Here is a 15,174-nt window from a genome sequence, read left to right on the forward strand (position 1 = left end):
GGTCTTCTTATGCCACCAATTGTGCTCCTAGACCTTGAAGTTTGATTAGTTAATTTCATGCTGTGTAGATCTGTGTACAGCTTGTTGTTTGGCTTTGAGTTCTCAGGTGAAACAATGAGACTTTCAAAGGCATTCATTTTTTGTTGCTACTTTGACAGTTAAAGGACAAACATAGCTAGCTGCTGCTGCTGCTGCTTAAACCTGCTTCATCGAATTTAGGCAGAAAATTGTTGCATCCAAACCCTGTGATAGCAATTACAAAACAAACATCACAGTAAGCAAAATTGGAATTGGTACAAGAGACAGTAATTATAATTACAATTTAACAATAATAATAAGTAATTATAACAAAGCAAAAGGTTCCTTTTGAAAAAGCAAATACAACTGACATCAACAAAAGTCAGTAGGATTTGGTGCAATATGTGCCAAAAGCTGAGGGACCCGAAATGCAAAAATAATAATAATAATGTATTGGAAATGTAGCATAATTCAAGTATGTTTAAATGTCTTCAAGTTGCTGTTTGCTACCTGCCAGTTTCCTGTTTTGCTCTTCTTGCAAGGTCTTAAATGAGATCCTGATGACATCCGGAAAACACACAGAAGACCTAAACTGACTCATAATGGGCAGTGCGCTATTACATTTGCTATTATGTTAATGGGTAAAAGATGCCTTTTTTTTTAGAACCATCCAGACATCAGGTTAACTGATCTTCCACCGATACAAATGACAGCATCAAGCCATCACGACTTCCTAATCATCCTGCCTTGAAATGTTTTGGCGCTCGCTCGCCGCCCACACCCTTGCCCTTTTCCTCTCTGTCTCCTGTGTTTGATGCGTTCTCTCTGCATCCAAGAAGGCAATTTTCATACAGAATCACAACCAGGATCAGGTGACCTGGATTTGACTCCCCGTCTAAACCCCCTCACGGAAAATGAAAGTGCATTCATGTGTATTGGATGTTACACATCATGCGGCTGTGAGCAGTTTATGCCTCCTGAAAGTGGCGTGAGATTGCACTGTGTTATTGTAGACAAACCACGTGATTACAGCCTTTAAATATAGAGATTTCACTTTTTTATGCCCACTGTCTTTTATCACAAAGTGAAGGTAAATCTGGGATTGTTTGAAAGTTAGAAAGAATATTATTAGGAGCATGCCACGAAGAAGATTGTAAATTATTTCTGTCTTTGGCCAGATTTGCTCTCAAACACCCCAGAGGCTAAACAGTCTCACCGATATCCTGTTAGTTCTTAAATCGATCTGCTCCCATTTCTTAGAACAAACTGTGGCCGCACTTCAGAGAATGTGTCAGTTTTCACCTTCGCGCTGCTGTCTTTTGAGGGTTCAGCTGCAGTTCGCCCTTAAACACAACAGTCATCCTTATATCCCCACCTTGTCAATGCATTGTGTTTACACATTATGTACTTAAACGCTCCTTTTCTTCGTACCTGATGTACTGTAAGCAGTTACTTTGATCTCTGGATTAAATAGCTGTTTTCTGACCTGCTGTCCCATTGCAGATAAGCAACGACAAGCGGTCCTCGGCAGAAATGATGAAGCCCAAACCCAAACCGCAAAAGAAGAAGAAGAAGAAGGACCCCAACGAGCCACAGAAACCCGTCTCGGCCTACGCGCTCTTCTTCCGAGACACCCAGGCGGCCATTAAGGGTCAGAACCCCAACGCCACCTTTGGCGATGTCTCTAAGATTGTGGCCTCCATGTGGGACAGCCTAGGAGAGGAACAGAAGCAGGTACAAACTACCATCTACAGTATCTGTGGAAGTGCATGTTGACAACACTTTCTTCTGCAGTAGGACAGAACTTTTATTCATTTACAATGAATTATGAAGTAGTAAATGTTTTTTTCAATCCTTTTTATGTTGGATCAGAGTAAGTTTTTGCCTCACAATTTAAATCTGATCATTTCAAATTTATCTTCCACAATCCAACATAACGTCATAACAAAAGGAAGTCTTCTCTTCACATTCAAACGCTAAATAGCTGAATATAACAAAAGCAATATTGGAACCTCCAAAGTCAAATGCCTCAGAACTTCACAAACTCACAATTTGGACTTCCAGATAAAGTTTCTGAAAAAATACGTTTTCAAAAGTCAAACAAAGCTTATGATCACACATCATTACCATGTCACACCTCTCGAGAGATTGCAGTTTAGTGATCATTTTAAATGGGTTAGATTTTTCTTTTTGTGTTTTTGTGATGCCACTGCAGAAGAGTACCAGTGATGGAAAAGATGAAAAGTGGAACGATAACCATAGAACCAGAAATGGAATTTACAGCAACATAGGAAAGCGTGGAGTTGCTCAGTACAATCTGGGCAGCAAAACTAATTAAATATCAATTTTAAAAATAATAATATTTTTCCAAGCAGATGACCATGTAGATTTACCTTTTATATACTACATTCATTAACTGCAGCAACACCTGTAACAGGCCACTGAGTGACAGTGTCACTCTGCAAACACATTTCTGTTCCCTCTCCATTCTGTGTCGTTCATGCATGTTGAAAGGGTGAGTAATATTACTTTGTTTTATTTTGTTATACTGTCGTTCACTTATTTTTTTGAAACATGTATGACAGTTAATGATGTTCAAATCTTACTTAAAGCATTGCCTGTCGAGTTCATAAAGGTAATTTGTATTTACAAACTTCACCAGCATTGGGAACCTCACTCCACTTTCTACCAGTCTGTGTTATACTGTATATTTATTTGGCATTATTTACACCAAACGTTCTGCTGCAATTTCTTTGGCACCCATTCCGTCAAGTTGAGGCTAAATTATTGTGCCCTCTGCAGGATGTTGTGGTGACACATAACATCAGGAACATGTACTGTATAGGAGGAAAATTCTCAAACATTGCTAAATATTTATAGCATTCCAATCCCTCAAACAGCTGGGATTTTAGGGTCAACATTAAAACATCTTTTTTTGTACATTAATCAATAAGAAAATGAATATTATTTTTCTATGATATCCCACAATAATACTTTTTTTACAGTGGATGGTGCGTGTGAGTCTTGCAGCAGGCATTATCCACTGTATAACTACCAGAACATTGCTGTGAGATACCACTCACCTTAATGAGCAAGTTTTTCCTCTTTCTAAACATAATCCACCGTTTATCCCTTGCTCCCCTGACTCTCGTTAAAATTATTTTCTCCCTAAATTTAATACTACCTACTGAAAGAGGAAGGAGAGGGGAAACAACAGCACTAACACAGTCAAAGTTATTGAAGCTCGACATTTTAAAGGCCACTTTTGGATATGTTGGGGAATGTATAATGCACCTGGATAGTTGGGATGGTCTGCAATGTGTATGTGAGGCCCGCCGCACACCGAGCAGCACGGCCGAACCCAAATGAACTATTTCACAGTCTGTTCGGTTCCGCCACTGGTTTTCACGAGTGGCTGACTGTTAGCCACTACTTTTTCCGCTTCGAAATTTGAATTGCAGGTGCACTGTGTCGCAACATTGCAGATGTAACAGCCAATCAAAAACGCCACATTGTATCACATTAGTTTTCACGACAAAAATACAAATAACATTTCCGGGTATAAAAGGAGATCCAGCTGGCCGCCGCTAAGCCGTACCAATGCAGTATATACTGTATATAATGAAACTGAGCTATATTTAAATTTCATATGTGCCTGTGACTAAAAACGGAAGCTTGGAGAGTCTCTGTAATTAAAATGCATGCAAGCTTTCACAACAAAAAATACGTTTCCTGATACAAAGTGACATCCAGTCAACCAGCCCCTGCTTGGCGCCAAAACCAAACTGTACCAATGGAATGTATACAATACTGTATTTTGTAATTTTATATGTACCAATGGCTGAAAAAGTGAAGCATGGAGAGTCTCTGTCACAAAAATACTCAAGTGCATTCAATGATTAGGCCGATCCTTGCCAACAGCCTCTCAAATATCCACACTCTCTCCTTATATTTCTCACCAAATGTGCACATCTGAGCTGCCAACTGTGTTTTTTGTGTGATTGTCCAGTTCAGTCGCATTCAGCCGCATCGCTTGGTGTGTGGCGGGCCTCCTGCATTGTGTATGCTCACAACTGACTGCCAAAGCAATCAAGCAGATATTAAATGCAAGAATAAATCATCAGTGGCATCAGATATAAAACGAAAAGTGCAAAAGAGTTTCTGGAAAAAACAACCTTTCTTGTGCCATCTAAGGCTCACCGTACACGGACGTAATGTGGCCGAACACGACTGAACTGGACAATCGTTAAAAAATATAATCGGCAAATGTAATTTTTACGGTGTAGCCACCGTATGTTGTGTTCCACTTTCTTTATGCTTTTGATCCTAGCAAGAATATGAAATTAGTCCATCTTGTCCTTTGTATAGCTGAAGGGCATCTTGACAATCCCCATTTTCATGACAAGCAGCCTTATGCTTTTGCGTTATTCATCATCATCGCTGCTCTGCCACAGTGCGTAGGAAGTCATCATGTTTTACCTTGAGGCCATTCAAAGCCAAAGCACAACTGTTGGCTTCTTTTGCTTCAAGTCATGATTAAGCTTTCCGTTTAAGAAAGGATGTTTTCCAGATACATTGTACTCAATAGCACTATTGTACCGCTATACTTTTATTCAAGTGACTTCATGGTGATTTTATTCATCTATTTTAAGCATGTACAGTTGAACCATTGAACCACCGAAATACATTTTAAAAAGAAAGAAATGAAAAGAAAAACGATCAAGGAAATTGCACCTGCCGTTTACATATAATTTTACTTTATGATCATTCATTCCTACCCCTTAATCTCATCAGAATCAGAATCATCTTTATTTGCCAAGTATGTCCAAAACACACAAGGAATTTGTCTCCGGTAGTTGGAGCCGCTCTAGTACAACAGACAGTCAATTTACAGAACACTTTGGGGACATAAAGACATTGACAAAAAACAATTGTGCAAAAAGATGCAGAGTCCTCTAGCACTTAGAGCAGTTCGAATGACTAATATTGCAATAGTCCGTTGCAATGACCATTGTGCAAAGGGCGCTGAGACTTCAAGGAGTGTATGCGGTTTAAAGTGACGAGTAGTGCGATCATCTGGGACAATGTTGGTTGTGCAAATGTTACAGATACTCCTCAATCAGTGTGCAAATGGAGCAGATGCTACTCTGGCATGAGTGGCCAGTATATGCAAATAGTGCAGCATGGCGAGACAACTACAGTGAGTGCACGAGTGATACATAGTTGGCCCCACAGAAATGTGACAACGAACTCAAGTTAAGAAAATTCCAGCTTGTTGTAATATAAGTATAGAATTATAGGTTAGGTGTTTAAGAAGTTGATCGCAAGAGGGAAGAAGCTGTTGGAATGTCTACTAGTTCTAGTTTGCGTTGATCGGTAGCGCCTACCTGAGGGAAGGAGCCGGAAGAGCTGGTGACCGGGGTGCAGACGGTCCGAGAGGATTTTGCACGCCCTTGTCTTAGTTCTGGCAGCGTGCAAGTCCTCAATGGTGGGTAGGGGGGTACCGACAATCCTTTCAGCAGTTTTGATTGTCCGTTGCAGTCGGAGTTTGTCCTTTTTTGTAGCAGCACCAAACCAGACTGTGATGGAAGAACACAGGACTGATTCGATGACCGCTGTGTAGAACTGTCTCAGCAGCTCCGGTGGCAGGCCGTGCTTTCTCAGAAGCCGCAGGAAGTACATCCTCCGCTGGGCCTTTTTGAGGACGGAGTTGATGTTGTTCGCCCACTTCAGGTCCTGAGAGATTGTAATTCCCAGGAACTTGAAGGTCTCGACGGTTGACACAAGGCAGCTGGACAACGTGAGGGGCAGCTGTGGCGAAGGATGCCTCCTGAAGTCCACGATCATCTCTACCGTCTTGAGCGTGTTCAGCTCCAGGTTGTGTCGCCCGCACCACAGCTCCAGCCGCTCCGCTTCCTGTCGATATGCAGACTCGTCACCGTCCTTGATGAGGCCGATGACAGTGGTGTCATCTGCAAACTTCAGGAGCTTGACAGTCGGGTTCGCTGAGGTGCAGTCGTTCAGTATTACGTTCAGTAGTACTCATCAGTATTATCAAAAAAACATCCATATACTATAATAGTGGGGAAACCACCACCAACTAGATCATGTTACTTATATTTTCATCATTAAATACATGGGAAACGGTTTAAATTCAGAAATAAATTTAGTATGTATCAATAATCTAATACATCACAAACTATCCATCCATCCATCCATCCATTTTCAACACCGCTTATCCTGGTTAGGGTCACGGGGCACTGGAGCCTATCCCTGAAGGGCTGACTTCGGGCAAAAGGCAGACTCCACCCTGTACTGGTCGCCAGTCAGTCGCAGGGCACATATAGACACGGACAACCATTCGCACCCACATTCACGCCGTCACTGAGTGGGAACTGAACCCACGCTGCCTGCACCAAAGTCAGGCGAATGTACCACTACACCATCAGTGACTACATCAGAAGCTACTCATCTATAAAACAATACAAACTCTGATATCATACATGAGTGCAGAACAAGTATTCATATGTATATGTCATTTACATATGTGACACATTACATACATGATTATAAATTTCTACTTAATAAAAACATATTGACATGTTGAGAATGTTCTTATTTTTAACTAGTTTGTATGCTGGTGCTTTTGTTTTGAAATACAACACCTTAGGTATGAAAAAGAATTCTGATTCTCGATTATTTATTAGGGATATAACTATATACTGTTATACATATATAACTATATATATATATATCACAGTTCGGTTTTATCACGGTATTAATCTCACGGTAGGATAATTATTGCAATATCGTGGGAAAGGTCACGGTATTGCAGTAAGACTGACGGTTTTGAAGGAAGCTTCACGGTACAGGTGGGGCAAAGATGCTTATTGGCCATGTCCTTCTCAATAGGTTTTAGGTGTTTGTGTGTGTTTTCCCCCAGGTTTTTGTGAAAAATACATCTTCTAACCATATATGACCTTACACTTCTATGCCCGTCCGTCCAATGTTTACAATACTATCCTCTAGCTCCAAAACGCTATTATTGCTGCAGCAATGCTATGCTCACAATAACAAAACTGATTATTAATTGTCTGTTCACTAATTTAACAGTATTTACTGTCATATTTTTTTTATTTATAGCATTAGAAATTAGATACTTCATCTACTAACAGTGATTTCTTTGCTTGAGTCCTGAAATTCAAGGCGAGTCATAAACGCAGGAACACTTTTAAAGGCATTGGAATACTTAATTTCTCTTCCTCTGCTTAGTGATATTGTAGGATGATTTATTTCTCAGAGCACCCTGTGTAATATGTTTTTTTTTTTTAATGTGGACATTTCATTTGAAGAGAGGGAAGTATGTCAGATGATTTATATTTGCATTGATATCTGTATTTGTATGGAGTGGACCCATTTTATGATTTCATCTTTGGAACTGATGGAATTCATTGGGGCGGATATGTTGTAACAGGGAGTCGGAATCGTTATTCTCTCTCCGTGTGATGTTCTTTCACCCACGACTTTTGACTTTAGATAAACAATTACAAGTACACCACCGGAGACGATATATTTAAATAATTCGGCGGCTCATTTCTTCGAGGGGGAGCCGTGGCGGCGCCCGCGGAGGCCCCGCTCGTGGAGGTTCCCGGTGGCCGCCGGCCGGGATGCGGGTTCACGAAGCCGAGGTCTACTAGCACCTGTGTCTCCCAGCGCAGCCTTTCAGTCACGTGGTTCAGTCAGCCAATCAGTTTATTTATTGTGACGTGGTCACATGGGTTACGCGTCCAATCCGGTGCGTTTATATTCTTAATGAGGAAGTAATGTGCTATAGCATGGCTACAGCAGCTTGGCTAAGCGGCTTGGCCGCGTATCGCTGGCCCAAAACTAAATTCTAAGCACAAACAGCTCATTGTTTTATACCCAGAGACGACCACTGCGATATCAAGGCACTTTTAATCTCACAATATAGTGAATATTGTTACATCCCTATCATTTATTATTTATATAAGCTGCTACAGTACATCTTACCCAGGTACGATAAAACCTATATCGACAAGAGTTGTTGCTGTAATAACAAAGAGGGCTGTCTAATCCCTCTTTATGACTGGGCTACAGCAGCAAGCCAGTCTAGCAAGTGCCGAATGTCAGTGTGCTGCTGATATTTGGGAGCTGAAGGAAGCCAAAGAAAGAAGTTCCGGTTCATTTCTCAGGGTGGATTGGGATGGAAATGATGTTTTATACAATAGAGGGAGACACATTGAGATGAGGCCGGATTAGTGCTGCAGTGAGGAAATAAAAGTTTTCTGTACCATTGGCTTTGATGGAAGGGGAAACATTGTGTGTGCATGCGCGTGTACGTGTGCATGAGCATGTCAAACTCTCGTCTCACCCGAATCCGCATGTTTTGATTTTCACCTTTCTTCTCAGGGTTACAAGAGGAAAACTGAGGCGGCTAAGAAGGAGTACCTGAAAGCCTTGGCGGCGTACAGAGCCAGTCTGGTTTCCAAGGTAACGCTTATGACACACAGGCACCAGCATAGACTGATAATGGATTGGCTGGAAAAGCCCCGCTAATGGGCTGGGAGGGGCCTCTGTTGGTGGAGAGGGTGGTGGGTGGGCATTAGATCCAAACAGAACCAGCCATATTTGGAACAATACCTGCTTTCCTTAGGGTGCAAATGTAGGGGGGAGGGGGTTACTTATAGATGCAATAGTGAAGTACTGGGGGAGGGGTCAAAATCATAGTGCAAGCTTATGACCATAACAGCTATGATGGATTAAGGATATAAAACACATTACTCTCGCTTGTATGTGCCTACAACAGATTGTCAATAGGCACATGTCAGGAATTAGGTCTATTTTTAGCTTCTTGTTAATTCAAAGGAGTAACATGTGCGTGCCCCGAGAATGATTTACAGAAACGTGGCAGCGGTGGAATAACGAAGAGCAAGGATGAGGGCTGAGGATTGCATTGTTTAGTGCCGCCTTGTATTAACAACACAACATAGTGCCAGGAAGATTCCTTTTGTCATTCCATTTGTTCTGCAAGCAAACAGCCTCATTTCTCTGCCTGGGTTCCTGTGTGTGTGTGTGTGTGTGTGCGTGTGTGTGTGTGTGCGTGTGTGTGTGTGTGCGTGTGTGCGTGCGTGTGTTTTCTTCTCCCATTTCTGTCAAGGTGTCTATTGATCATTATCGCAGCCTAAGATCTATTCATACAAATGGGCTCCATTATCGTCTAATCAACACTAATGGTTGGAGATGAGCAGTGTGACAGTTCATCATAAAAGGGCAAAAGTGGGGCGCCCTGTGGGTGCTGAACTTGTTCATAGCACCCACAATAAGAAAGGTCAAGTCACCAAGTTTTGATGTGTGGTGGAGTTTGTGTGAGTTTTTACTCCGCCTCCACTGCAGCTTTTGTTAACCATCAAATTTCATCATCCCATTCATTCATCAGCCATAATACAATGATGGGATGGAAAATACATAGCGCAAGCTGCCAAGCCAAAGATGGATTAAAATTTAAATTGAGAACCATTTTGAAGCTGCAGCACTGTGGACTACTGCTTAGCACGTCTGCCTCACAGTTCCGACTTTTGGGATTCAAATTTAGGCTTTCCTGTGTGGAGTTTGCATGTTCTCAACACCCAATACGGATTTTTGGAGGACCATTATGATTTTTAGTTAACAAATATGATAATTAATTAGTTCTGGCAAAACCAGCATGACAGTTACACTCCCCCCCGGCCCCTTTATTAGTCACACATACCCAATATCTAATACAAGGGCTGTACGAGTTTTGATTGACACTGTCAGAGAGCTATTCTTTGATTTATCTAATTATTATTGCGGTTGTAGTTTTGTCAGCGGTGTATAATTGCACTGCATTACACTAAGAGGTGTTTCTATTATTTAGGTTACCTTTTTTTAACTAGACCACAGGGAAGATTTATAGGAACACTTCTGAATATGATACAGTGCAGTGCAGCAAACAACGTCCCTCCAAACTACAAATGTAATGTATACAAATGTTTGAATTATTGCTTAATGGAGGCTCATTACAATACAGTGGATACAAAAAGCCTACCCACCCCTATTGAAATCAATTGTCCAGTTCTTGGTAATGTGCCATATTTTCTCCACGTGATGATGGCTGTTTTCACTGTGTTCTATGCTAATGCCTTGGAAATTCCTTTGTACTCTGCTCCTGACTGAAACCTTTGAACAGTGAGAGCCATCTGATGCTGTGAAAGCTTTTTGCGGACCATGACTTGTGCTGTAGAATGTAACTACAAAAATGTAGGATGTAACTACAAAAAGCGGACTAGAACAGCTGAGCTTTGCTTGGGGTTGATCAGACGCACTTTAAATGCTGGCAGGTGTGTACTGACTCCCATTTAACAAGAGTCTGAATGTGATTGGTTGATTCTCTGCAGTTATAGAAGGGTGTGCACACTATTCCAACTACAATATGACAGTTGTTTATTTCCACTTTAACTCTCTAAAAGATTTCAGTTTTTTTTCCATAGAGTGGTACAGGTTATAATTGACATGAATGTTGGAAAAAAGTTTTGCAATGGTTTATCTTTGTCTCATTTTTTATATCACAAAAGCCTGGCATTTGAACAAGGGGTGTGTTTATTTTTATATCCACTTTGTGTCAAATATTTCAACATCCACCCATTTTCTGTAGTTCTTGTCCTCGTAAAAGTAGCAGATGAGCCTATGGAGTCCTATCCCAGACTTAGGGGGAGAGGCGGGGTACACCCTGGATTGGTCGCCAGTCAATCGCAGCTATTGCAGTGCATACTTTTTAAAAGCATTTAAGATGTGGGCATGACCGTGATTATATGATTTAAATTGTGGTGTCTTATCTCCAGACATATAATGATCCAGAGCCAAAAAGTGCCCAGCAGACAAGCCAGCCCTCCCACCTGCTGCCCCCGAAGCAGCCCCTGTATAGTCCTCAGCCCTCGTCTCCCTACCTGGGCCCATCGGGCTCCTTCCCCCTGTCGGACCTCCAGAGCTACGCGGGCCCACCGCGCCACAGCCTGGCCTCCACTCTCAGCCAATCGCAGATGCTGCCACCCAGCATGAGTGCCTCACCCCCTGCTCCCTTCCAGATCAGCCCACCCCTGCACCCTCATGCCCAGCTCTCCCTGCACCAGAGCTCCCTGCTCAACCAGCCAATCCGCATGCAGCAGTCACAGCCAATCATCTCACACCAAATGGGGCTCCAGGCACCTTTGCATTCCCCACCTCTCAGCCAACAGGTGGGTTTGGACTTTCATCATAATGTTAATTTACTGTCTGATCCTATTTGCTGTGCTTCTTTACCAATTCAGTGTGAAACAGTGGTACCTTGAAGTCACCCCAAAAGATGTACAATTTGGAGTTTGTTACCATCAAGTCAGCAGAAAAGATTGGTGGCATCCAAGTACTTTTGTCCACTGTGTTTCCGTCTCAAGATACTCAGAGTCATGTAAATGACTGAGCAGAAGTGCTGCTTCCATTAAGCAGTTTAGCGCTGTTACTTTTTGACTTGAACAACTGACAGAAATGAACATTTCTATGATATATTAATGTATCAATATGCACTTTTATTACCCTTCTCCATTTGTCATTAAAGTTAAGAGAGTGTTTAAAGAGTTTTTTTTTTTGTTCAATTATTATACTGGTTAACCTCTACTTATACTTGTCTGGCAATTAATAATGTTAAAAAATATACTTAAAACATTGCTTGTACAGTTAATCGATCCATCTGCCCGTCCATTTTCTGGACAGCTTATCTTCATTAGTGTTACGGGTGAGCTGTAGCCTTTCCCAGCTGACAATTTAGTGTCTTCATTTGACTTAAGAAGCATGTTTTTGGTATGTGTTGCAAACTGCTAATTACTGCAAAAATGTAATGCACTGCTGCAAAATTCGGATCTAGAGATAGACCAAATCAAAGTTTGACCCGTATCACAGAATTCATTGAGGTTGAACTTCAAGGTACCACTGTGTATTTATTCCCCAAATACCTTTACTTTTCTTATCGATTTAATCATAAACATTTCCTGTCCAGGTGGCATCGGTGTAAGATCTTCACATTTATTTGTACTGATTGTATTTGTAACCCTCAGGGGTTTTCCCATATTCAGGCTGAGTACCAGAACAGTGTGGGGGGCTCACAGTCTCCAGGGGCCCCGAACCCAGTGCATGGCCAGAACCCAGACTGGGATAGCGAATACTGCAACAGGGATTGTGGACCCAACGCTTGCAGGTAAGCTCAACACAGCAGATGTCAGCAAATGAGAATTGTCAGCCGTTTTATTACTTTTCCAAATGAGTTGCTGTAAACCACTTCACTGTCACACAGCCTGACTTAAAACTCAATTAATAATACGCTCAGATTTTTCTGTTTAAAGCAACGCACCTCCTTGAAAGTGACAAGCAGCAGCAGTATAACGCCATTACCAGCTCTGACATCCAATTAACTCTCCCTGTGTTTCGTTTAGCACACGTTGCCTTATCGAATCGAGGCATTCAAGCAGCTACAAGAGGGCTCTTGTTTTGTCTCACACCTGAATCTCGGCATCTCTATGCCGAGATATGGAGGAGCAGGAAGTCGCCAGCTCCTCCACTTGGAGCCCATTCTGTCACTGTATGTCAAATGGGATCATGCCTGAGTCAAATCGCGTTTGACACTGTTTGAGCCAGCTTTGAGTATTTGCTTAAATGTTCTCCTGCTCTGAATAGCTTGTTGACGCTTTTGGAGGGCTCTTGGTGTCCGGAAAGATAAATTGAAGGACATTTTTTGCATTTGACACTTCATGATATGAGTCTCCTCCAAAGATGAGATGAATTATCAAGCTCACCTACCTGCTGATTCCATAGGTTATTGTGTGATAATTGGAAACATGGTGTCGCTGTCCAATGACAACCATGTTTGTCCACTTTACAAGGGCACAGCATGTATCTATGCCTGTGAATATTTTCACTCATCTAGGTCATTGTATTCTCAGGGTACTGAATCGATCGCAAGTGGACTGTTCATGTTGTCTTAGAAGATGTTTCGCTTCTCATCTGAGCAGGCTTCATCAGTTCATGCTCAAAGACCAGACAGGACATGAGGGTATGGTGTAGGACCCAGGTCTTTATCCTCTAAGCTAGAGGGACGCACCAGCCAAGAATGGTTTCACTCTTTTGGGACGCAAAACGACAGTCGGCAGGTTACTAGGAGAGGGTGGCCTCTGGCAGCCAATGACAGTCCTTTGAAGGATTTCATTCGTGCTTGTTATTTGTTAGAGGCTAAATTATAGAATCTCTTAGGAAGGGATGAGTGGACAGCGTTGTGTGTGGGAGACGAGCTGTATCAAATATGGTACTGGCGAAGATTTTGTGTTGGTTTATTTTCATAAAACGTTTTCGAAGTGTATGTGCCATGTGCGCCAACCGTCAATAGCGTGTACCTCTAGCCAATCGTCAACTGTGGGGGGGGCGACTGCCCATATCGCCCATATCAGATGCTCCTAATATTTTCCCACTAGTGTCAGTATAATAATAACACTTTAACACTAATGTCGTACGCATATGGTAGGCTACTTGTACAACAGTGATATTCCCATGAAATGAACATAACATGTCTATTCTTCAGCAGTGGCATGGGAGCTCGAGACAAGCCTCTCTACCTCACTTGAAGTTGAAAGACCTCCACATGTGGGACTCCAGGGAGATTTCCGATGTAACATCATCAATATATCTGCTTCGACACCGTTTTGCTTTGTTCTTCTTCTTCGTCTTCTGCCGGATTTTGAAAATCCCAAAGACTGCTCCAGCATCTTCACCTATTCGCCAAGCACTTAGATCGGCCACATGCCTGAGGCACTTTTCTTTTCTCCTCTCTCTTTATTCCGCTCTCTTATCAGTGAACTTTTTTTTTTTTTTTTTTTTTGCGGGGGCAGTGAGCTATGAGCTCATGCCAGCATACTGGAAAGAAAGAAAAAATAATCTTGTTTGGTTTTGAATTTCTTTTCCTTTGCCTCCTCATCGGTGGAGGTGACATGCTCTAAGCATATTCAAAGAGTAAGGCTCTCCAGTCTAGTTGCCTCAGCGGGGGTGCGTGTACTTCAGGACATTTCAAGATAGTCGCAAACACAAGATGTTTTCAAAACCCATCTTTGCCCCTAATGAAGGACTTTCTAATTTCCTTTATTTCTCACTGAGAGATTGTAAATACCACCAAAAAAGCAGATCCTTCTTATGTGTGTATTTAGCAGCAGCCCCTTGCTGTCTTGAGTTTCTTTTCAATGGATTATGTGGTGAGGGAATACACACTAAAAATGTGTTACAAGCAAGAGCTGAGGAGGAGGAGACCCCAAAAAACAACAAACAAAAGCAACATCTCCATGGCGATAGTAGGGAGCGTCGACTCGCGTCACGTGACCTCAGGACGTTGCCGAAGTGCAGAGGTGGAACATTTCAAACCCTTTTGATCCTCCCCACCTTCCTTTTGTCCCAACCACTTGTACAGGTGAATTAAACAAAACAAAAAAACAAAAAAAAAGAAGCTAAATGTGAAATGTTAACTAAAGAAAAAAAAAGTGGGGTTTTGAAGTTTTGACTAGTTTTATTAGATGTTTTAGAATTGTGTTGAACTCATCTTTATCATCTTTTGTGAAGAATTTTTAAAAAAAAAAATGATTTTTTGGTTTTCACTGTAGCAGGATTTGAGAGGAACGGACATCGGGGTATATAATTCAGTTTTATGTATAAAGCCTGCCAAATGTACTTCTTTACTTTGTCCCGCCAGCTCTCTAGAGACCCATTTTGTTTTATCGGTTTCACAAAATATCTTTCTATTTCGTTTGGATGGAAAATTTGACCTTGGTTTAAAAATAATAAAGACACCATGTTTTTTTCCATCAGGGTGCATTATTATTATTATTATTATTATTATTATTATAACATGGGTTATTCAAATATGTTTCCAAAATCATTGGTACAATACCACTGGACCAATCAATATTCGATTCATTTTGTCTCACAAATATTCCTTTGTTTTCTTTTTTTGTCTGTAATAAAATGTCTAAAGTATTTGGGGCTATTCTGTTTGTGTCTCTGCATCCCAACACATACATTTAAAAGATTGGTGTACACATACATTTAAAAGAT

The 15,174-nt window shown here is 41.5% G+C and overlaps 1 protein-coding gene across 6 annotated transcripts in view; it reads left to right on the top strand.

The window, feature by feature from the left end:
• Positions 1-15,126, top strand: part of LOC133407880 (thymocyte selection-associated high mobility group box protein TOX-like) — a 118,847-nt gene extending 103,721 nt beyond the window's left edge. For 4 of the 6 annotated variants that reach the window (XM_061686237.1, XM_061686499.1, XM_061686639.1 and 1 more), the window contains 5 exons: positions 1,522-1,752; positions 8,449-8,529; positions 10,899-11,291; positions 12,144-12,283; positions 13,658-15,126. In XM_061686237.1, the coding sequence (XP_061542221.1) occupies positions 1,522-1,752; positions 8,449-8,529; positions 10,899-11,291; positions 12,144-12,283; positions 13,658-13,700 (888 nt within the window). In that variant the 3' untranslated portion in view covers positions 13,701-15,126. The remainder of the gene's footprint in view (positions 1-1,521; positions 1,753-8,448; positions 8,530-10,898; positions 11,292-12,143; positions 12,284-13,657) is intronic. The other 2 variants (XM_061686321.1, XM_061686410.1) reach the window with 2 other exon arrangements.
• Positions 15,127-15,174: the final 48 nt, after the last annotated feature.

Source organism: Phycodurus eques, chromosome 1, assembly GCF_024500275.1.
Source record: "Phycodurus eques isolate BA_2022a chromosome 1, UOR_Pequ_1.1, whole genome shotgun sequence".
Classification (NCBI taxonomy): domain Eukaryota; kingdom Metazoa; phylum Chordata; class Actinopteri; order Syngnathiformes; family Syngnathidae; genus Phycodurus; species Phycodurus eques.